The following is a 20427-nucleotide window of genomic DNA, read 5'->3' as shown; positions in this document are numbered from 1 at the left end:
ATGTCTGAACAAGATAATTTGAAAATTTCTTCTCTCTAAAGAGAGGGGGAGTAGTGGCAGCATAGTGGTAATGGCACTGGACTAGCAATTCAGATTCTTCGATTAATATTCCGAGGTTTTAGGATTGTCGTAGTGATGTCCATACCTCTAGGCCAGAAGACATGAATTCACGTCTCACATGCTTCACAAATGTATAATGACGTGCCTGGACAGGTTGATTTGCAAAAGTGAGTTTGCATTTGTTGTCACTCCACTACCCCTGACAATTTTTGCATGTAAATTGGTAATCAATTCTGAAACCTGGGTGCTTTAGTGGTGGAGGATAAAGGAAACAAGTAAGAAAGGTGATTTGGTGCTTGAAAAAAAGTTCACTCTAAAGAGTGGCACAGTGGCAGTGTCCCTACCTCAAGTTCCACTTGCCCAGAGCTGAATAGGGTGAAAATACCTATAACTCAGTTCCAACATGACTGTCTGATGTGTTTTGCTTACGTTTGGAATATATAACCATCCCAAAACCGCCTCCACCCCATCCCCCAAATTTCTTATAATACTCTTCTTTGCTGGAGCTGCTACATAAGACAATCTGTGTGGAGTTTGCACATTTTCCCCGTGTCTGTGTAGGTTTCTTCTGGGTGCTCCAGTTTCCTCCCATAATCCAAAGATGTGCAGGTTTGTGAATTGGCCCTGCTAATTTGTGCATAGTGTTCACGGATGTGTAGGTTAGGTGCATTAGTCAGGGGTAAATAGAGGGTTGGGGGAATGGGTCTGGGTCGGTTACACTTCGGTGTGGACTTGTTGGGCCCAACAGCCTGTTTCCACACTAGGGATTCTATACATTCTATACATAGACATAAGACAGTATTTGGAAAGGAAGTTATTGTCGCACAGTGATAATGTCCCTACTTCTGAGCCAGGAAATCTAGGTTCAAGTCCCACCTGCTTAGGAAGTGAGCCACAACATGTCTAAGCAGGCATATAGCCCTCTCATCGAACTTTAAAATTGATAAAAGAACAAACAATTGAACTGCAATTCCTCCCACAATCCAAAGATGTGCAGGTCAGGTGAATTGGCTATGCTAAATTGCCCATAATGTTAGGTGCATTAGTCAGGGGTAAATATAGTGTGGCAGAATTGCTCTGGGTGGGTTACTCTTCTGAGGGTTGGTGTGGAGTTGTTGGGCCAAAGGGCCTGTTTCCACACTATAGGGAATCTAATCGAAAACTACTTGTTTTTACAGTTCCTTCCATTCGTTAGTGCAGGTCTTTCCAAGTGTGGGGATTGAAATCCCAAATGAGGTCACCAGCTGGAAGTTGGGGGTCACAACCTCTGAAGCTGCAGCTATAATCATACAATCCTACAGTGTGGAAGTAGACCATTCAGCCCATCAAGCCATACCAACCCTTTGAAGAGCATCCCACCCAGGCCCAATCCTTCACTCCATTTTATCCCTGTCACCCTGTATTTCCCATGGCTAATCCACATAGCCTTTACATTCCTGGACAATGGGCAATTTAGCACTACTAATTCACCTAACTTGCACACCTTTGGACTGTGGGAGGAAACTCAGACACAGGGAGAATGTGAAAACTCTACACGGACAATTGCCTGAGTGTGGAATTGATCCTAGGTACCTGGCACTGTGAGGTAGCAGTGCTAACCACTGAGGCACTATGCCACCCAACTGTGCTTCCCTTTCAATAGTCCCCTAGTATTCATTCCCTCTTCCTGTGCTTTCAGTTCTCACTGAGAGGCCATGACAATTGTTATGCCTCAAAATTGGGTCACAGTGGAAAAAGGTTTGATAAGCATTGCTACAGATTATGTATGTATATAAACAGGAGTTTCTAATCAACCCGTGCAGAGATATAATTACACACCCCTAGAAAAGGTGAGACTTGAACCCAGGCTTCCTCAATTGTTTGTTCTTTTATCAATTTTGAACCCAGGCTTCCTCGACTAGTATTGCACCACAATAGTCCCAGCAATACTTCCACTGCCAATAATCATTCCATTTATTTATTCCCTGCTTTCCTGAGGATCTGACTTCTGCTGGCAATGGGTTTCAGGATATTCTCCAATCAGTCTTTATCAAACACCCCTGGAGTAGGTGGGACTTGAGCCCATGTTTCCTGGTTCTGAGATAGGTACACTACAACTGGGATAGGTATTTTTATAATCAACCTTTTCAGAAATGCTATTACGCACTTTTGAGGCACCGCATGGTCCAGAGGTAGGGAACTATCATTGTGTCACAAACGCCTCTAGAACACGACCCCTGTCTTCATCAATTAATAACCATCACCTGTTTCTTCTCAACCTTAAAGACACGATAAACCTAACAATCTGATTAAACAGATTTAACAATAAAGAGCTTGATGTTCGAAAGATTAACTTAACTGTTCTCTGAACAGATCCTGCCTAATGGCCAAGTGCATCCTGTTATTATTTTGTTACAGACTTCCAGCAGCTGTCATAATTTTAGTTCAAAGAAACTGAAGACATTACAAAAAACAAGAATGATGGAACAGCTAGGATCATGTGAGAAACCCAACAAAGATAAAACGATAAGTTTGAGTTGAGCATGAATATAAAAGTATGAGAATGTAACCATAGTGTCTGGTGTGCTTAAAATATGTAGCCTGACCTTAACTAAGTAACATTTAGCATTTATGGTGCAGCAAGTCTAGCTAAGTACCAATTTTAAACTTGAATGTGCAAATTAATTTCCATTCACTAATTCATTAATTAATTCACTAATGAATATGGTGTTCCAGATTATGTCCCTGTTGAGCTTATTTTTTATTGCAGATTTGAAACTTGATGTTTAATACCAACAGCTGATTTTCTTTGAATGCTTCACATGCATTCCATTTATTTATCGTTACTGAATGAGTCAAACGCCAGCTGGTCTGGTTTTTTTATGCTGATTTCATTATTGTGCATATCCACAGTGTCTCATGAATTCCACAGGAACAACTGTCCCATGATCTTTGAGAAAAAGAGGGTAAAGGCCAATGGCTGAGGTTTTATTTTCATGGGTGCCAATGAAAAATAGTTTGCAGGGTGTGTCTTATCTTCAGAGTGTGCTGTGCAGACTGAATTAAGTTCATCTTTTCTTCATTGTCAATACGTCAAGAGTGATATTTTCTAATCAGTGAAATGGCATTGCTTGCAAATTTAATTAATGGAGAATATCCTTGGGTATCAACCTTGTTTTACATTATAATTACAGTGTTGATTTAAAGCTGTTTCATTTTCCACTGATAAGTACTTTTAATACAAGTCCTAAATCAGGGTCAATTCTGGAACAAAGGCGAATTAGATTCGGTGGGGGGATGGAATCTCTGCCTACTTCACCCTGAGTCTACTTAGTCCTTGACTGCAGATTTGTTGATAAAACATTGTCAGTCTCCAGTTTGGATCCTTGGGCCTTATTACAAGAAATTGGGAGCTCTCCCAGGGTTGAAACTTCACAGGCAACACAAGCATTTGAAGAAATTAATGTCAGGCTATTCCCTTGATGGCTTTTTGCATCCGTTTTCAACCAGTCCATTCTAGGTCTAATCTCTGTTTCTACCCTATACGCTACAACATTTTAGCATCTGTGCAGACTGCATACCAATGTTGATTGAAATGAGACTTCAAGTATCATATATCAAAATAACCCACTGTTTTTAAAATCCATTGAGTTTCACTCTTGATTAATGGTATTTAGCAGATTAGGTACTATCTACTTTAGACCAGTAGTTTTTGGAAACAAAATTACTCCAATGGACTTCACATAGAGTGTGATTGCCTAATTTAATAAATCCTTAGGTCATTTATTGAAAGGTCTACAGGAACTTTTACCATTTGTGTAAAATTTTGGAAAAATACATCACAATTGCACAATAAATGTTAAGGAATATTTCTGCAAGCCAAAAATAAATTAACAGAAACAATTCAGATGACCAAGTACGCACATTATCCATTTACAGCTACTTTGCAAAACATTATCCTGCCATCGATTATTTTATACATTTAGAAAAATATTATTAAGTAACCTTCAACTTAGTGGTGCTTTTTAATTTAGCATATGTTGTACATAAATTTAGGAACTATAGTTTTTTAACCTGCCCTTCAATATCCTTTATTTTGGCTTCCAAGGTCAGTTTTGCTCTTTGTTGCTCTTGGCTCAGGTTCTGAATTCCTTCATATACTGATATCATGTCAGCTGTCAATTTGGCAATGCTTGCATCACACCTATGGGAGGAAGCAGGCAGAGTCACATGATATCCTTCATTATCTGTTAGACCTGTAAAACAATATCTATAGGGAAATAGCTACTGTACTGTCGAGATCATTTTTCAAGTGTGGGATGGTGGCTGTTTGTAGCTTCATCTGTCTCTAGTGCTCCAGTGATTTTCCAAAACATGCGAAGCACAGGCACAATTCTTCCAGCACATTCAGTACTGGGCAGCAGCCTGCACTTTCACCTTAGTGCTGAGGCCAAGATGAAAGTTTCCATTCTCAGCTTGATATTAAGCTAAAGTGAGTAGAACAAGCACTAACTAGTTTAGTGTCATTTCCCATCAACAAATGAACCACAGCATAAATATGTCTGTAATCATTATTGTCATAACAATAATTAATGCAAATGCAATGATATAAATGAAATAATACTCAACTCTTTCGTTACTAAATTTTAAGAATAATTTTTAAATTTTCCAAAGGTCTGAGTATATTTTCTAGGTGGCACGGTGGCTCAGTGTTAGCATTGCTGCCTCAAAATGCCAGGGACCCAGATTCGATTCCAGCCTTAAGTGACTGTTTGTGTGGAGTTTGCATGTTCTCCCAATATATGCAAGGGTTTCCACCAAATGGTTCGGTTTCTTCCCACAGTCCAAAGATGTGCAAGTTAGGTGGATTGGCTGTATTACCCCATAGTGTCCAAGGATATGCAGGCTAGGTGGGTTAGCTGTAGTAAAAATGGGGTTACAGGGATAGGGTCTGGGTAGGATTCTCTTTGGAGGATTAGTGTGGACTTGATGGGTCAAATGGTCTCTTTCCACCCTGTAGGGATTCTATGATCTACATTAAGTCAGTAATTAAAAATGTTATCGGCATCCTTTGCTCTATAAAACATCATGGCTACAGAGCAAACTGACCATTTTAGCTGGGGTGTCTTCAGACAGGACCCCTTTGCTAATGCCTTAAGAAGCTAATCCTTGAGATAGAGGTTAAACCCCAATGCCACACATGAAGATACACAATGTCATTGAGGGTTATTGTTTTCAACATTGTCAAGTTGCTGCAGCTGCTGGTCATTGTGGTGTACATGCCAACCCACCTGAAGTTTGTATTTTCTCTGTCATCAGTTAATGTCTCTCAGGTGCAATAACAAGTGTTTAGGACCTTTGTGACATACTTATAAGTCTTTTTGAAGAGGAGCTATGGGCATCCCTCTGGACATCTGGCTCTGGCTACCTTGTCATAAAGAAATTAGGACACCTTCATGTTATTCCACTCACATTTCTTAAGTTGGCTAAAGATGGTAGCTCTGTTTCTGTCAACTTCTGCATCAATGGACAAATTATGTACCACCATAGAGCCAAGGTAGCTGAATGTGGTAAACACCAGAGGTGCTTGAAGTGTGATCAAGGGCAGAGATTAAATACCTTGTCCCATGACCACATGGTTTTCTTGATGCTTGTATTCAGAAGGAACAAGTTATAAACATGAGGGAAAAAACCATTGAGTTTTTGTATCTGAATTTCCATGAGAGTGACTAACGGTATAATCAGTGTAGAGTTTGTAGAAGCATAGAATTCTCTGAACTTCTCTAGAATGTACTGTATTTTGTCTTCACTTTCAGTCTTGATAGAGTGTAGGGATTGCTGTCCATCTAATGTAGAAGTAGACTCCCATATGTATAAAGGTCAGGTGCATGGAGAAGAAGATGCTAAACAGAGTGGGGAACAGGATACAGCTCAGTTTCACCCTATTTTTCAATCTGAAACTGTTGGGAATGGAGTCTGAAAGTGTACAGTGCATTGTCTTGTCTTCGAAGGAGCAGTTAAAACTGAGGACTGGTTATTTGTAAGGAGCTTTAATGATAAAGCATTTTTTTCCTAAAATGTTTTCAAAATTGTGATTGAAAATTATATCATGGAATCACAGAATTATGACAGTGCAGAAGGAGACCATTCAGCCCACCTTTCTTCATAAATTGTAGCATGCTAACATGTTCAACTCTTAATATATTTGGTCCTTGGAGTCTGCTCTGTCATTCAATAATATTATGTCTAATCTTTGTGTGGTTTCAACTCCACTTTCTGATTTGTCCCCTAAAAGCCTGGAAATCTTTGTCTATCAAAGATCTATAAAACTCAGTCTTGTGTAAATTTAATGAGCTAAATCTTACTGGAAATCAGCTGTTTCTTTTTCACAAGATCCATGGAGGGTTTCTTTCTGCAAGACCTAGTGAGTTTTCTTGCACTATCATCCCAAATCTGCCTCATTAACTATGCACCAATACATCACATCCCAGGATCACCGGTGGTGGTACCACCTTTGCGTCCCAGCCATGCAACTGGTCAAGTATTGTCAGTCTGGAGTTACCCTTCACAATGCAAATAGTCCAACAGCCATAAAACCAATGCTTCTCAGGGCACATCAGTGACATGGTTGACACTTAAGTGCACATTCAACCGCACAATCCAATATACAGCAATGTCTAAGCAGCAAGCTACACTGCTTACCCGTCCTTAGCCACATCCCATCTCAGAGTCTTGTCTAAATCACAGTTACTCTTTCCTCAATACCCAGTGTAGCCAAGCATCTTATCATCGTTCAATGGGGAAATCATCACAAACAGGAAAGCATTCAAATGCTTCAAAGCAGCCATTTTTATTCACCAGCAACAAAAGTTAACAGAAAGTAAACAAACAAGCTGCATTTGCCTTTAGGAACAAAAGCAAAAACACCCGTTTGCCTGTTGAGTGCTGTGAATCCTATAGCCAATGACAGATCAACTTGCCCAAGCTCTGATTTACTGGAACCAGGTATCAATTAAGTCCTACCCGGCTTGTGACACTGCTGTATCACGCAGAATGTGAAGAATTTCCTGGTCAATGTCTACATCATCCTTCGAGGAGGAGATGAAGACTGCTCCTTCTCTCCTGGCTCCATTATATCCCCGCACCCAACTTGCTCCAGTTGTGCAGTGCATAGCATGCTAGGATTATATAGCACACTTTATCTGGACCATTCCATAATGACCCCAAAGACTAATCAAAGCAACAGAACCTCATCTTCAGAAAGCTTATAATCTGTTCCAACATGCTGTGGTCAAAGAGTGGACTCTGTTGTATCTTTGTTCAACCTCTGTCAAGGGGCTGCATGATAGAATTATCACCCATGTTTGCACAGAGTATCCCTTGACCCTCTGTAGCCATCCATGCATGATGAACATGAGCGTCCTCAAGGACCTAGGCATCTTAGCAGCTCCCAGCGAATCTGTGCAGATGTCTGAGATGTGTACGGATGATCACAGATGACTTGCACACTAACAGAATGGAATCCTTTTCTACTGATGAACTCAGCTGTTTTATGGCACAGCAATCTCAATTCAACGTGTGTACACCCTGCCCTTTGGTGGAAGACAGCTATGTTGATAAAACCTCTTGCTCGGGCTGTAGCACTGATCTTGTGGGGAAACAAGATGAAGTAATGTAAACTGACACAAACTGCATTGGTAACGGCCTTGAGAGGTCCCACATAGGTCCCAGTAGGTAACTGGAAGAAGCCAACTGCACAAAAGTTCAACACAGATGTCACCTTGTCACCTTGACAGCCATTGATATAGGATGGCCACCCACTCCACTTTTTTTCATTATTGATTCACTGACTGGACCAGCATTACTTGCCCATCCCCAATTGCCCAGAGTGCAGTTAAAGATTAACCACATTGCTGTGGGTCTGGAATCACATGTAGGTTAGAACAGGTAAGGATAGCAGCTTTCCTTCCCTAAAGGACATTAGTGAAGCAAATTAATTTTTCCTGACAATTGGCAGTGTTTTCATGGTCAACATTAAACTCTGGTATGGTGGGATTTGAACCTTAGCTCCTAGAGCATTACCTGGATTAATAGTCTAGCGATAATTCCACTACATTCTGTCCAAAGACCGAGCCTTCATTGCTTTCTGGGGAGGAGTGTATTAGACACAAACAACCCTTCGAGAGAAAGAAATTCTCTTATTATGCTTTTTGCATTGTGAGTTCTAGTTCTGGCCTGGTCCAGGTATTGGAATCTCTTAGCTGAAGTCAGACACTTTTGTTTGAGGGAGAATCCAAGGTCCAAAAGGTCTGATGCGCTGTGGATATTGGAAATCTAAAATAACAATAAAACAAATGCTGGAAATACTCAGCATTTGTGGAGAGAGAAACAGAGTTAAAATTTCCATTCATAGCGATCTCTCATCACATTAGCTCCATTCAAATTTCTCTACCAAAGCTACCTGACCTGCTAAGTATTTCCAGCATATTTTTGCCATCTGTAAAGACCATATTTTCTTATTTTTCTTTATGTTTGACTGTGGTGGCACGGTGGCTCAGTGGTTAGCACTGCTGCCTCATAGCACCAGGGTCCCAGGTTCGATTCCAGCCTCGGGCAACTGTCTATGTGGAGTTTGCACATTCTCCCAGTGTCTGTGTGGGTTTCCTCCCACAGTCCAAAGCTGTGCAAGTCAGGTGAATTGGCCATGTTAAATTGCCCATAGTGTTAGGTGCATTAGTCAGAGAGAAATGGGTCTGGGTGGGTTACTCTTCAGAGGGTCGATGTGGACTTGTTGGACCGAAGGGCCTGTTTCCACACTGTAGGGAGTCTAACCTAATCTAATTAGAAGAACCGTTTTAAAACCAATGATTGCTGCATATTGCTAAAGCAAGTTGCCAAAACTCATCGTTTACACTACTACTTTGTTCAATCAGATGGGCTGTTTGCAGATGGGCTGGCACCACCTCCACCCTCCTCTAGCTTATCCCCCACCCCCACCCTCCTCTAGCTTATCTCTCCACGCTTCAGGCTCACTGCCTTTATTCCTGATGAAGGGCTTTTGCCCGAAACGTCGATTTCGCTGCTCGTTGGATGCTGCCTGAACTGCTGTGCTCTTCCAGCACCACTAATCCAGTATTTGGTTTTCAGCATCTGCAGTCATTGTTTTTACCAGGAGAGGTGTACAAAGTGAGATTTGGCCTGCAATAAGTAACTGATTGGTTTGTGGAATTGCGACCAGCTATTGATAACAAAGCTCATCTGCCTGCCAACAGCTATATGTTTGGCTTCTGGGTAGCTAAACAGATTATGGATGTGAATGCTACTGATAGAAGCATTCAGAGTAGGGGAAATGGTGTGACTTTCTGCAATAAGAAAAGTCCTAAAGCCTGAAGAAAGCCAGTTTATTTTCCCTCACCAGTTGTTGTAAACTGTGGCTTTCAAGTAGTAACTAAAAGTTGTTGCAGTTAGTGTACCCATTATCTGTGCCTTCTGTGAAAAGTGAGAGAAGAGTGATTTCAGAACAGCAAGTCCTGCCAAGCAAAAGAATCATCTCAGTGTACCCTGTGGACAGGGGCCATTGAACTGTCTTCCCAGATTTCTTTACCTCCACCCATAACATCACTTTGTTTTGTCTGTCAGTGTGTGTGTCTATGTGTGTTTATATGGGAGTTTTAGAGGTTTAACTAGTAGATTTATGGGTCAACAGTTCTTAGTTGCTTACCTATGGTTAGAATCTATTTACTTGTAATAAATAATAATTTCTGTTAAGTGTAGAAGTCTGGTCCATGTTTTCTGTGCTAGGCAAAAGTGAGGACTGCAGATGCTGGAAACCAGAGTTTAGATCAGAGTGGTGCTGAAAAAGCACAGCAGGTCGGGCAGCATCCGAGGAGCAGGAAAACCGACATTTCGACCAAAATCCCTTCATCAAGAATAGAGGCAGGAAGCCTCCAGAGTGGAGAGATAAATGGGGTGGGGGGGGGAGGGGTATGCTGGGGAGAAGGTAGCAAAGAGTACAATAGGTGGATGGGGGTGGGGATGGAGGTGATCGATCAGAGGGGAGGGTGGAGCTGATAGGTGGGAAGGTAGATTGGCAGGTAGGACAGGTCATGAGGACAGTGCTGAGCTGGAAGGTTGGAACTGGGGTAAGGTGGGAGGAGGGGAAATGAGGAAACTGGTGAAGTCCACATTGATGCCCTGGGGTTGAAGGGACCAAGGCGGAAGATGAGGTGTTCTCCCTCCAGGCGTCGGATGGTGAGGGAGCGGCAATGGAGGAGGCCCAGGACCTGCATGTCCTCAGCAGAGTGGGAGGGGGAGTTGAAATGTTGGGCCACGGGATGGTGGAGTTGATTGGTGCGGGTGTCCCGGAGATGTTCCCTGAAGCGCTCTGCAAGGAGGTGTCCAGTCTCCCCAATGTAGAGGAGACTGCATCGGGAGCAACGGATACAATAAATGACATTGGTGGATGTGCAGGTGAAACTTTGATGGATGTGGAAGGCTGCTTTGGGGCCTTTGGACGGTGGTGAGGGAGGAGGTGTGGGCACAGGTTTTGCAATTCCTATGGTGGCAGGGGAGGGTGCCAGGACGGGAGTACTTTAATCAAATGATGACTTCAGGGGTAACAGGGTTTGATTTCCAGTGTGCTACCAAGTGGAGCTTGACCTTATTAGAGCAAGTCATTTCATCCATGCATTAATCAATGGACTTCAGTAGCAAGCATCAAAAGCTAAGAGAGTGGTTACCTGCTTAAACCTTCATTCCCATACTGAGTCAGTGACATTGAGTTGGAATTTGGTAATTACCTGCCGACTACAGAGAGTCACAACAGTCAGTGGGTCACTAATTGGGAACGTCCTCTTGGATGGAGGAGGGAAATCACAAAGGGATTAGAAAATGTGAGTGATACTGAAAATTAACTCGATGCTCTGTACATCTCTTACACTTTGTTTTCAGAATGTATTGAAAAATCAGTGTTCGGCAGTCAAATTTGGAAGTGAGATTTTTGAGCCAGAAGTAATTTCTGGTCAAAATGTCTTGAGTACTGAGCCTCAGTTTATCATTTGTGATATTTGGTGGTGTTTCTAAAAAAAAAGGAATGTAAAACATTTCACAGATCCACCCAGCAAATTTCTCTTCACAAAAGACAGAGCACTACCTGATTCATTCCCCAATTATCTGCACCATGGTTGGCTGAAAGCAGTCAGACATGTTAAGTCAAGGAACCTGTTTTTCTAGTCTTACCTTGCCACCCTGCCTCGAAGCTCCCCAATGCCATTCGGATGATGCAGTTCAAGACTTTTCATCACTGTATTGCTTCTAGGGATTGCATAATCTTGTGTCCTAATTTGTTCTTGCAGCACCTAATGTATATCCAAGGTAATTTGTTTAAGTCTAGTTATGAAGGAGAACAAGTATATTCAAACTAATGTGGATGAGGGTACATTCTGAGAAATACTGCATGCGGTGTGAATTTTAAAATAGTTGTATAGATTCCAATGTGAAATGTAATACAATGGTTCATACTCATCTCGGAAATGTCTATGTTCAAACCTAACTCCAGGATTTAAGAACATAATTTAAGTAATCATCTACTCACTTTAGTGTAGTATTACAGGATTGCTACATTATTGGAGGTACCACCTTATGGCCCATATTTTAAAGCAAGTTGCCTGAGGTGGATATAATAAGTGATATGGGGCATGAGATTGATCTTCACAGTGGGTGATGCACAGCTGCTACTTCATTTTACAACAACCTAATGATCCATGGATATGTAGACTCAACCATGGTGTAAAGCAGGATGCTGATTCACTTTTCCCATGTCACGGCAAACAGCCAGAATAATCTCATCCCACCTTCTGATGAAAAGAGCAAGGAGTTAGTAGTTTGGCCAACATTTGTCCCTTAACAATATTACAGTAACACATTTACTTCCAATTCATCTCATTGTATTTTAATAGAATCGTGTTGTGTGAATTGTACATTAGTTCTGCTGATCGAACAGTGATTTAAACAGAATTTGGTGCTTTGAAACACCTTGGAATGTTCAGAGGACATGAAAGAGTGATAAAAATCAAAGTATCTTAATTCCACCAATTGTCTCTTTTATATTTTGGGGGTTCTAAACTGGTGCTGCGAGCAATCTAATCATGGTGCACCAGAGATAGAGGAATGGATATTGCACACACTGATCTCTAACTATAATGCATACCCATGCACTTTGATGGTTCATGCAGAACTTGGTGCGTGCAACAACTTTCACTGTAAACATGAGTTAGATTTACCATAATCTCATAATCGCCAGATGAATAACAGCATAAATCAGCCCAACTCATTTCCCAGGTTGGACTCTGACAAACTAGTATTGCTAGTTTCTGTGTGGAAAACATTTAAAGATACGCACTGTAGATAGTTTCAATTTCTTTTAGCCTGTGCTTCAAGTGAATCTGTGGAATATTTTACAGGTATTGATTTGGAATCTTAGTAACTTATGTGTGTACTGGGCTGATAGGTGGTAAGTGATATTTGTGCCACACAAGTGAAGGGCGATGACCATCTCTAACAGATAAATTATCCATCATTCCTTGAAATTCAATGGCTGGATGATCTTGGGGTTATAATTTACCAAAAAACTTAATTAGACTAACTATATAAATACTATGGTGACAAGAACAAGAGAAATGGGAATTCTGTGGCAAGAAACTCACATGGTGACTCTCCAAAACCGAGCATTTAGAAGGCTCAAGCTAGGACAATTGACAATGGCAGCAGCATGTACCATATACAACATGCATCATAGCAAGCTTCCTTTGACAACAACTTTCAAACTCATTACCTCTACTAGCCTAGAAGGGCAATGGCTGCTAGTGAGTGTAAAAAGCAAAACCTGTGTGTTCTCCCCAAAGCAACACTTGGAATTCCCATCACTGTTCCTCTATTATTGCTGGGTCAAAATTCCTGACTATAATGTACTTACACAATATGAACTGCAGCAGTTCAAGAAAATGGCTCAGGTCCAGCTGGCCAAGGACAATTAGGGATAGGCAACAAATGTTGTCCTTGACAGTGACACCACATGATGTGAAAGAATAAATAAATAAATTGAGTGTGAAGATCTCTATGACAATACCACTGTTTTTCAAGGAAGAAAAAGAGCAGTAAAAACAGATGTGGTTCCACTGGAGATGAATGTTGCACACCCATTATCTTCAAGGCTAAAATACACCAGGGAGACAGTGATAAGAGTTGTGTCACACTGTGGAATCTGACCATGAACCAAACTCCACCATAATAACAGTACAGACAGTAGCTGTCAAGGTCACTTCTGCTTTAAGACTTTATGCCCCAGGCTCACTCCAGGCTGTAATTTCATTAAGTACAAGGAATATCAAAATCAATCTATGATTATCAACACATGCTCATGCAGGTTAATGCTTTCTTCCCAAGCAGCCATCATGATATTTTTATTGTAAACCAATCTACCATGACCTGATTAACTATCCAACAAAGAAATCTCAAAGTGTGGTTGTTTGGGGATTATATCTCTCCCTTCAGTCATAGCTAACACCAGCTCTCTGGGAACTAATTTCACTGACTGTCGGGGGTTGTGTTGGCAAGGCGGACACTGTGGATGTTGGAAATCTAAAATAAAAACAAAAAAAAACTGAAAATATACAGCAGGTCGGCCAGCATCTATAGAGAGAGAAACAGAGTTAAATTTTCCATTCAAGGTGACCTTTCGTCACATCAGCTATATTCACATTTCTCCACAGATGCTACCTGACTGGATAAGAATAAGAAATATTTTTGTCTTTACTGTAAAGATTGTATCTTCTTATTTTTCTATATGTTTGATTGTGGCAGAAGATACTGCTGTTAAACATATTGGGAGAGGATGGTGTCATCACGTATGGAGATTCATTATAGTTCAGGAGACAATGGTGGTGGGCACGGATATGAAACCAAACAATATTCTGTGTTGCAGTCATTTTGAGGCCACTGCAGAAAGGAAAATGATTGAGCACAGGCCTTGCTGGTGCTTCACTGAGGTAAATGTACTAAGGCACAAAATACTAGACTTAAAACCATTAACAGTGGCCAGATCAGCTAAGAGCAAGACAGCTGGTCATGCTAGCATTGTGATGCACAATTAACCAGCAGTCCTTCACAGCAATGCAGACAGCAGGCTATACTTGTGCTGTGTGTTTGTTGCATCAAGCCAGTGCAAGCTGAATTGTTGATTGGATAGACTTATCAGAGTGCCACTCAAGGCTAGCCTGCTCCTCTTAAAGTGATTGATTGACTTATTGTTGTTGCATGTGCGGAGATAGAATAAAACGTTTTGTGTGTTATACAGATCATACTATACAAAGTGCATCAGGTAGCTGAACAGAGTGCAGAATACAGTGTTGCAGCCACAGAGAAGGTGCAGAGAGAGGGATCAGAATTAACATTTGAGAGATCAGTTCAAAAAGTCTGTTAACAGCAAGCAAGAAGCTGTTCTTGAATCTGTTCGTACATGTATTCAAAGTTTTACATCTTCTGCCTGAGGAAGAGGGTGGAAGTGGGTATAACCAGGGTGCGAGGGGTCTTTGACTATGTTACTTGCTTTTCCAAGGCAGCGGGAAGTATAGGTGGAGTCAATGGATGGGAGGCTGGTTTGCATGATGTACTAGGCTACGTTCACGACTCTCTGTAGCTTCTCACGGTCTTGGGAAGAGCATTTGCTATACCACACTGTAATGTATCCAGACAGAATGCTTTCTACTGTGCACTTATAAAAATTGTTAAGAGTCTAATTTACATGCTGAATTTCCTTAGCCTCTTGAGGAGGTACAGACATTGCTGTGCTTTCTTGACTGTCGCGTTGATCTAATTTGACCAGAACAGATTGTCGGTGATCATCACTCCTAGGAACATATCTCTGTCAACCATCTCCACCTCAGTGTCATTGATACAGATGGGACGTACCCTTTAAGCCACTCCCTGAGGTGCATTGATGCTACAAGAGGTGCTGGTAGCCATGCTGCAAGTGAATCTGACTTGGGAAGGATGCACTGCAAAATGGAACAACATTACAGAATGTGCTCCAGAATGTGGATGCTGCACTTGGTGGAGGGAAACAGGTTGCAGGAAACAGATCAGTAGAATCAATCATTGTTTATTCTTGCTGAAGAGACACGGAGTGCAAACTATGGTGCCATCAACCATGTCCAAAGTTCTGTCACATTAATCTGGCAATGACCACGAGAAACTAACTGCATTGACTTTGATTCAACAAGGATGGTAGAACTATTGCAATTGCTGCTCAAATATTTACAGCTCAGCAGCACTGTTAGTTCAGCACTGCACATGGCCACTACACTTCTTCTCTTCCATCTCATTTGAGGCACGCAGTGCTTCACTCTTCTGGGAAAGAAGGTTACAAAGAACAAACACTACAATCTTCCTTACAACGACCTCAAACAGCAGCTTCTCGGTTTCACCAGCCATTAAACAGGACTTCAAATGCTTTGCTGCTGCATTGCTTATCCCAAGCCTTTTCCTCTCCACACTTCTATCATATCTACTTTTGCCATTAAAAGGGTAAACCATCATTTTGGATTTTTAGAGTCTTTGTATTGGCTGACAAAAGCTTTCTTCCCATATGTTGTCATTTACTTCTATGTTTTCTATTTCTTCATTGGTACATGTTGCTAGCAAGGACAGCATCCATTTGCTGTCCCCAGTTGCCCTTGAAAAGGTCTGGAATGGTATTTGCCTGAACCTTGGCAGTCCATATGATTTGAATCCACTATAAGGTTAGGGAGGGAGTAACAGGTTTTGAGCCAGTGACAATGAAAGGTGAAATGTTTCCAGTTAGGACGGCATGAAAATTGAGGGGACCTTCCAGGTTGTGTATTCTCATGACCCTGCTTCTCTTCTAGCTGGTAGAGGTTGCAGGTTTTGAAAAGACTTGAATCTAAAGTTTTCCTCTTCAATCTTCTCAGTGATCCTGCTCAGTTTTTTTTTAACAACATGTGATTTCCATGGGTTCTTTGGTGAGTTTTCAGCACCCGACCCTATATGAGCTAGGATTTTGTGGTAACTATGCAAGGGAGATCGCACCCATTGGATCTGGTGAGGTTTGTCTCTAACCTCTTCTCCACCAATGTCAGTGTTGTGTTTGTACCTGGCAATAGTCACAAAATTTACAAATATGCAAGTTCCTTTTTTAACAAATCTAACTGAATTTACTGAATGAAATATTTTGTAAATGACATTTGACTACTCACACCCCTTGGCATCATAGTAGCCTACAAACCCACCAACACACTAAAACAGCAGCTAATGAACTTGAAAGGCCCTATACAGCCAATAAGCAAAACTAATGGCATTTACAAAATATCTTACAAGCATTGTAACAAACACTACATTGGACAAACAGGTAGAAAACTGGCCACCAGGATACATGAACATCAACTAGCCACAAAACAACATGACCCTCTCTCACTAGTAACATTATATACAGATAAGCAAGGACACCACTTCTTCTGGGATAACACATCCATCCTAGGACCAGCCAAACAGAGACACACACGAAAATTCCTAGAAGCATGGCATTCCAACCAGAACTCTATCAACAAACATATCGAGTTAGACCCCATCTACCACCCCTTGAGAAAAAGAACAGGAAATGACATCACCAACCCAAAGAAACCCAAACATATAAATAGAAAACAGGAATCTGTACAGTGCTTTGCCCAGAGACCCACAGAAGATGTTACTAGTAAGATGGCGAAACGTGTGGAAGTGAACCGTCCAGCTCACGAGCAAAGCTACATCCTAATTTCTTGGAATCCACTGGAAGTTGTTTGTGTTGACCAGTGTCTTCACAAACCAAGCAAGATACAATCCCATGCAAATGTGATATTATGGATTGCAGATTACACTTTAATGAAGCGGCCAAATACACCTAGTTGATTTTTCTTTTGCTTTATCCATTAACTATATCTGTTTGTTAGGTAAAAACAATGACTGCAGATGCTGGAAACCAGATTCTGGATTAGTGGTGCTGGAAGAGCACAGCAGTTCAGGCCGAAGCTCCTTGGATGCTGCCTGAACTGCTGTGTTCTTCCAGCACCATTAATCCTGTATCTGTTTGTTTGTCTGTCTTGGTGTGAATGGGGTGAGAATCAAAGAAGACTGGGTTTAAATCATAGACATTAACTTAAACTCTCTCTGCTGATTGTGAAGAGCCTTCTTGTTGAACAATTAGCACAATCCACAGGCATCAACTGCATGCACTCCCTCAACCACAGGCATTGGCATCCAGCATTTACCAAACCTTCATGGTCACCATAGCACCTTTCCAATCCACTTGCAGGCTGCAGAGGAAGCACAGATTTACGTTGCAGGGAACACTGGCAACCAGCGTTAAAAGGCTGCAGCAGGGACACTATGCACAGGGATGGCCACCAACTGGATCAGTTTGCGTCTTGAGACTACCCCTTCAAAAGCAAGTTAGGATGGGATATCAATACTGACAAGCCAACAATGTTCATTTCCCTTGAATGAATAAAAAGAGAGTTCCTGTAGTTCAAAAAGAAGGCTCATTATCTTAGTCATAGAGTCATTGAGATGTACAGCATAGAAACAGACCCTTCAGTCCAACTCATCCATGCTGATCAGATATCCGAACCGAATCTAGTCCTATTTGCCAGCACTTGGCCCATATCCCTCTAAACCCTCCTATTCATATATCCATCCAGATACCTTTTAAATGCTGCAATTGTACCAGCCTCCACCACTTCCTCTCATAGATAGAAGAAACAGACAAGGTCTTTTCCCTGGGGTGGGGGAGTCCAGAACTAGACGACATAGGTTTAGGATGAGAGGGGAAATATACAAAAGGGATCTCAGGGGCAACCTTTTCATGCAGAGGGTGGTGCTCTAGAAAACATTTTTAAAGATACATAAGGGATATTTTAAATGTGTAACATATAACTTGTATGTTCACCTAAAACTAAATGAATTTGTTCCTGGATTTTTTTTTGAAATATCATTAATGTATTCCTTACACAAAGAAGCACTTAATTGTATTCTTGCTGATAAATGATTAACAAAGTTTCATAATTGCAACATAATAGAGAACGTCCATCACAGGAGTCTGTTTGAATAATATGAGGAGTGAAACTGGGACCAAAATAAACTGAAGGAAAAAACAAGGAAATCTAAACTGGGAGAGAGCAACTGACAAATAAAGAACTCTAAAGTATAGCAGAGCAGGATTAAAAGGAATAAACCGCACATTAACCACTATTTTACATACTTGTCTGAGGTTTAGCTGAAGGGCTGTTTGCACCAGGCTGCCTATCTGGTTACCTGGAGCTAGCACAATTGGATCATTATATTAAACACATACTATTCTATGATTCTAGAATATAATCTAGAAATCCAAATTGGTTTGTGGTTCTCTGCTAATTAAAGAATGCTAGACTATATGTCTGTAAACTAACTGCAGTCTACACAAAATTATTTTCTCAGTTTATTACAGCTGGCATCTGTTAATCTCATGTTCTGTCTTTATGGATTGGTGCAAAATTAAATTAATGCTAAATACTATACTACAGCTAAGAACAAGATATTGATTTTGCACTGAGAAGTAACTAATTAATATTAAAGTTCAAAAGCAAATACTACCTCATTTATTGGGGAGGAGATATAAGTGACACATTCTCTACTAACAGGAGGAAGCTTTCAGTTAATTGTTCATTGCTTCCTCATACAGTTCCACTTACATTGTTTACACAAATGACTGGGCCCTGCTTATTTGATGGGGTTGCCAACAACATCAAGAGTGGTGAAGCAAGCCTGGAAGGTAATGCAAATAGCATACATTTAAATTTAATTCAGACAAAGAATAAAGCATGTGACTTTCCTGCTGTGTTAGTCCCACACTAGGGAAAGTTAAGTGATCCATCAAGATAGCCCAGCTGCCAGATGTGAAGCCATTTATATTTTAACATGTCAAACATGGGTTCAACCTTACCTCTATCTCATTGCTTAATTGTTTCACAACAGTTGTGATGTATTTTATATGTCCCTCCAAGAGTTGCCGAGCATAAGTCTCTCCTTCAGCTTTGTTTTGCACAGGCTGTATTTCTGAATCAATGTCATCCTTGATATTCCAGCCTCGATCCATGATGGTTTTGTCATGAAATGGTATGATCTTCTAATTGGCCCCCTTGCTTGATAAGTGTATTGGGAAAATCTGGTCTTTAAATTTATCATAAACAGAAATGAAAAGAAAACATTACTAGCAACCAAAGACATGCATGTAAATAAATGTGACTGATGTGGTCGCAATCTATGTTTGTACACATCATTTGGCATTTAGATCAGTTGAGAGTGTTCAAGCCAATGAGCTCTACAATCTAATGAATATCAGAAAAAATATTAAGAAGATACTGACCCTAATAATATTTTCTTCTTTTATATTATAATTAGCTTTATTTATAAATATCTTGATGTAAATTCTTTGAATAGTTGGATTGCACAGTAGTCATCTTGAAATGAAGTATTTTGGAAGGAGGTGTCAGGCCAAAGGAACTAGAAGTTAGGAATGGCAGGACAGAAAGGGGATTTTTTTAAAAATGAGAATTTCAAATTGGAAGCATTGGAAGCTGGAAGTCAGAGGTGGTCAGCAAGAACATGAATAATTAGTCGGTCAGGAATACAACACAGGTAGAAGGGTTTTGATGAGGCAAGATTTACAGGGCATGGAGAAGGGGCAGCAATTTATTCAATGGGATGTCCAAGCCCAGAAGTGACAAAGGCATGCATGAAAGTTTCAGCAGAGTATGGGCTGAAGAAAAGACGGAGGTGATGCACCACAGGAAAGAGTGTGCACTCTTTGGAATGGACAAACTTTGGAGTAGGAAGCTCAGTTTAACATTCAATAGGATGCAGAAGTTGTTAACAGATGGTTCAGCCAGCGAAAGTGCTGAAGAGACAGATGAAACCTATACTAAGAATTAGTAGCAGATGCTGAAGACAGTAGCTTTAATCTTCTCAACATTCTTGAAATTGTAATTTCACCAACAATGGATGTTGGACAAACAAACTGGCAGAAGACAAATATGTGACAGAGGATGTAGAGCTGAGTGTTACCAGCATACAAATGGAACTTCATCCCCAAGCTTCATATTGATGATCTGTAGGAATAGCATTTAGATGAGAAAGAAAAGAATAATCATAATTCCTTGAGGTAAAGGTTTTTACCACGAGAAGCAACTATTCTGCTTATTATAGGATGGGGAAGAGTTGAATGAAGAGAAAACCATGTAAGGATGATTCCATTGAGCTGCATGATGAGTATGGACAAATCAAGGTTGTCAAAGGCTGCAGAGA

At 40.8% G+C, this 20427-nt stretch overlaps 1 protein-coding gene across 1 annotated transcript in view; it reads right to left on the bottom strand.

The window, feature by feature from the left end:
* Positions 1–20209, bottom strand: part of LOC140468819 (protein FAM81A-like) — a 37268-nt gene extending 17059 nt beyond the window's left edge. Inside the window, 5 exon segments of the mRNA XM_072564837.1 lie at positions 4114–4243; positions 11278–11396; positions 19067–19232; positions 19234–19293; positions 20142–20209. Coding sequence (XP_072420938.1) covers positions 4114–4243; positions 11278–11396; positions 19067–19232; positions 19234–19293; positions 20142–20209 — 543 coding nt within the window.
* Positions 20210–20427: the final 218 nt, after the last annotated feature.

This window comes from Chiloscyllium punctatum, chromosome 48 (assembly GCF_047496795.1).
Source record: "Chiloscyllium punctatum isolate Juve2018m chromosome 48, sChiPun1.3, whole genome shotgun sequence".
NCBI classification, from domain to species: Eukaryota; Metazoa; Chordata; class Chondrichthyes; order Orectolobiformes; family Hemiscylliidae; genus Chiloscyllium; species Chiloscyllium punctatum.
Note: the sequence above shows the minus strand (reverse complement) of the source record. Positions and strands in the feature narration are given on the sequence as shown.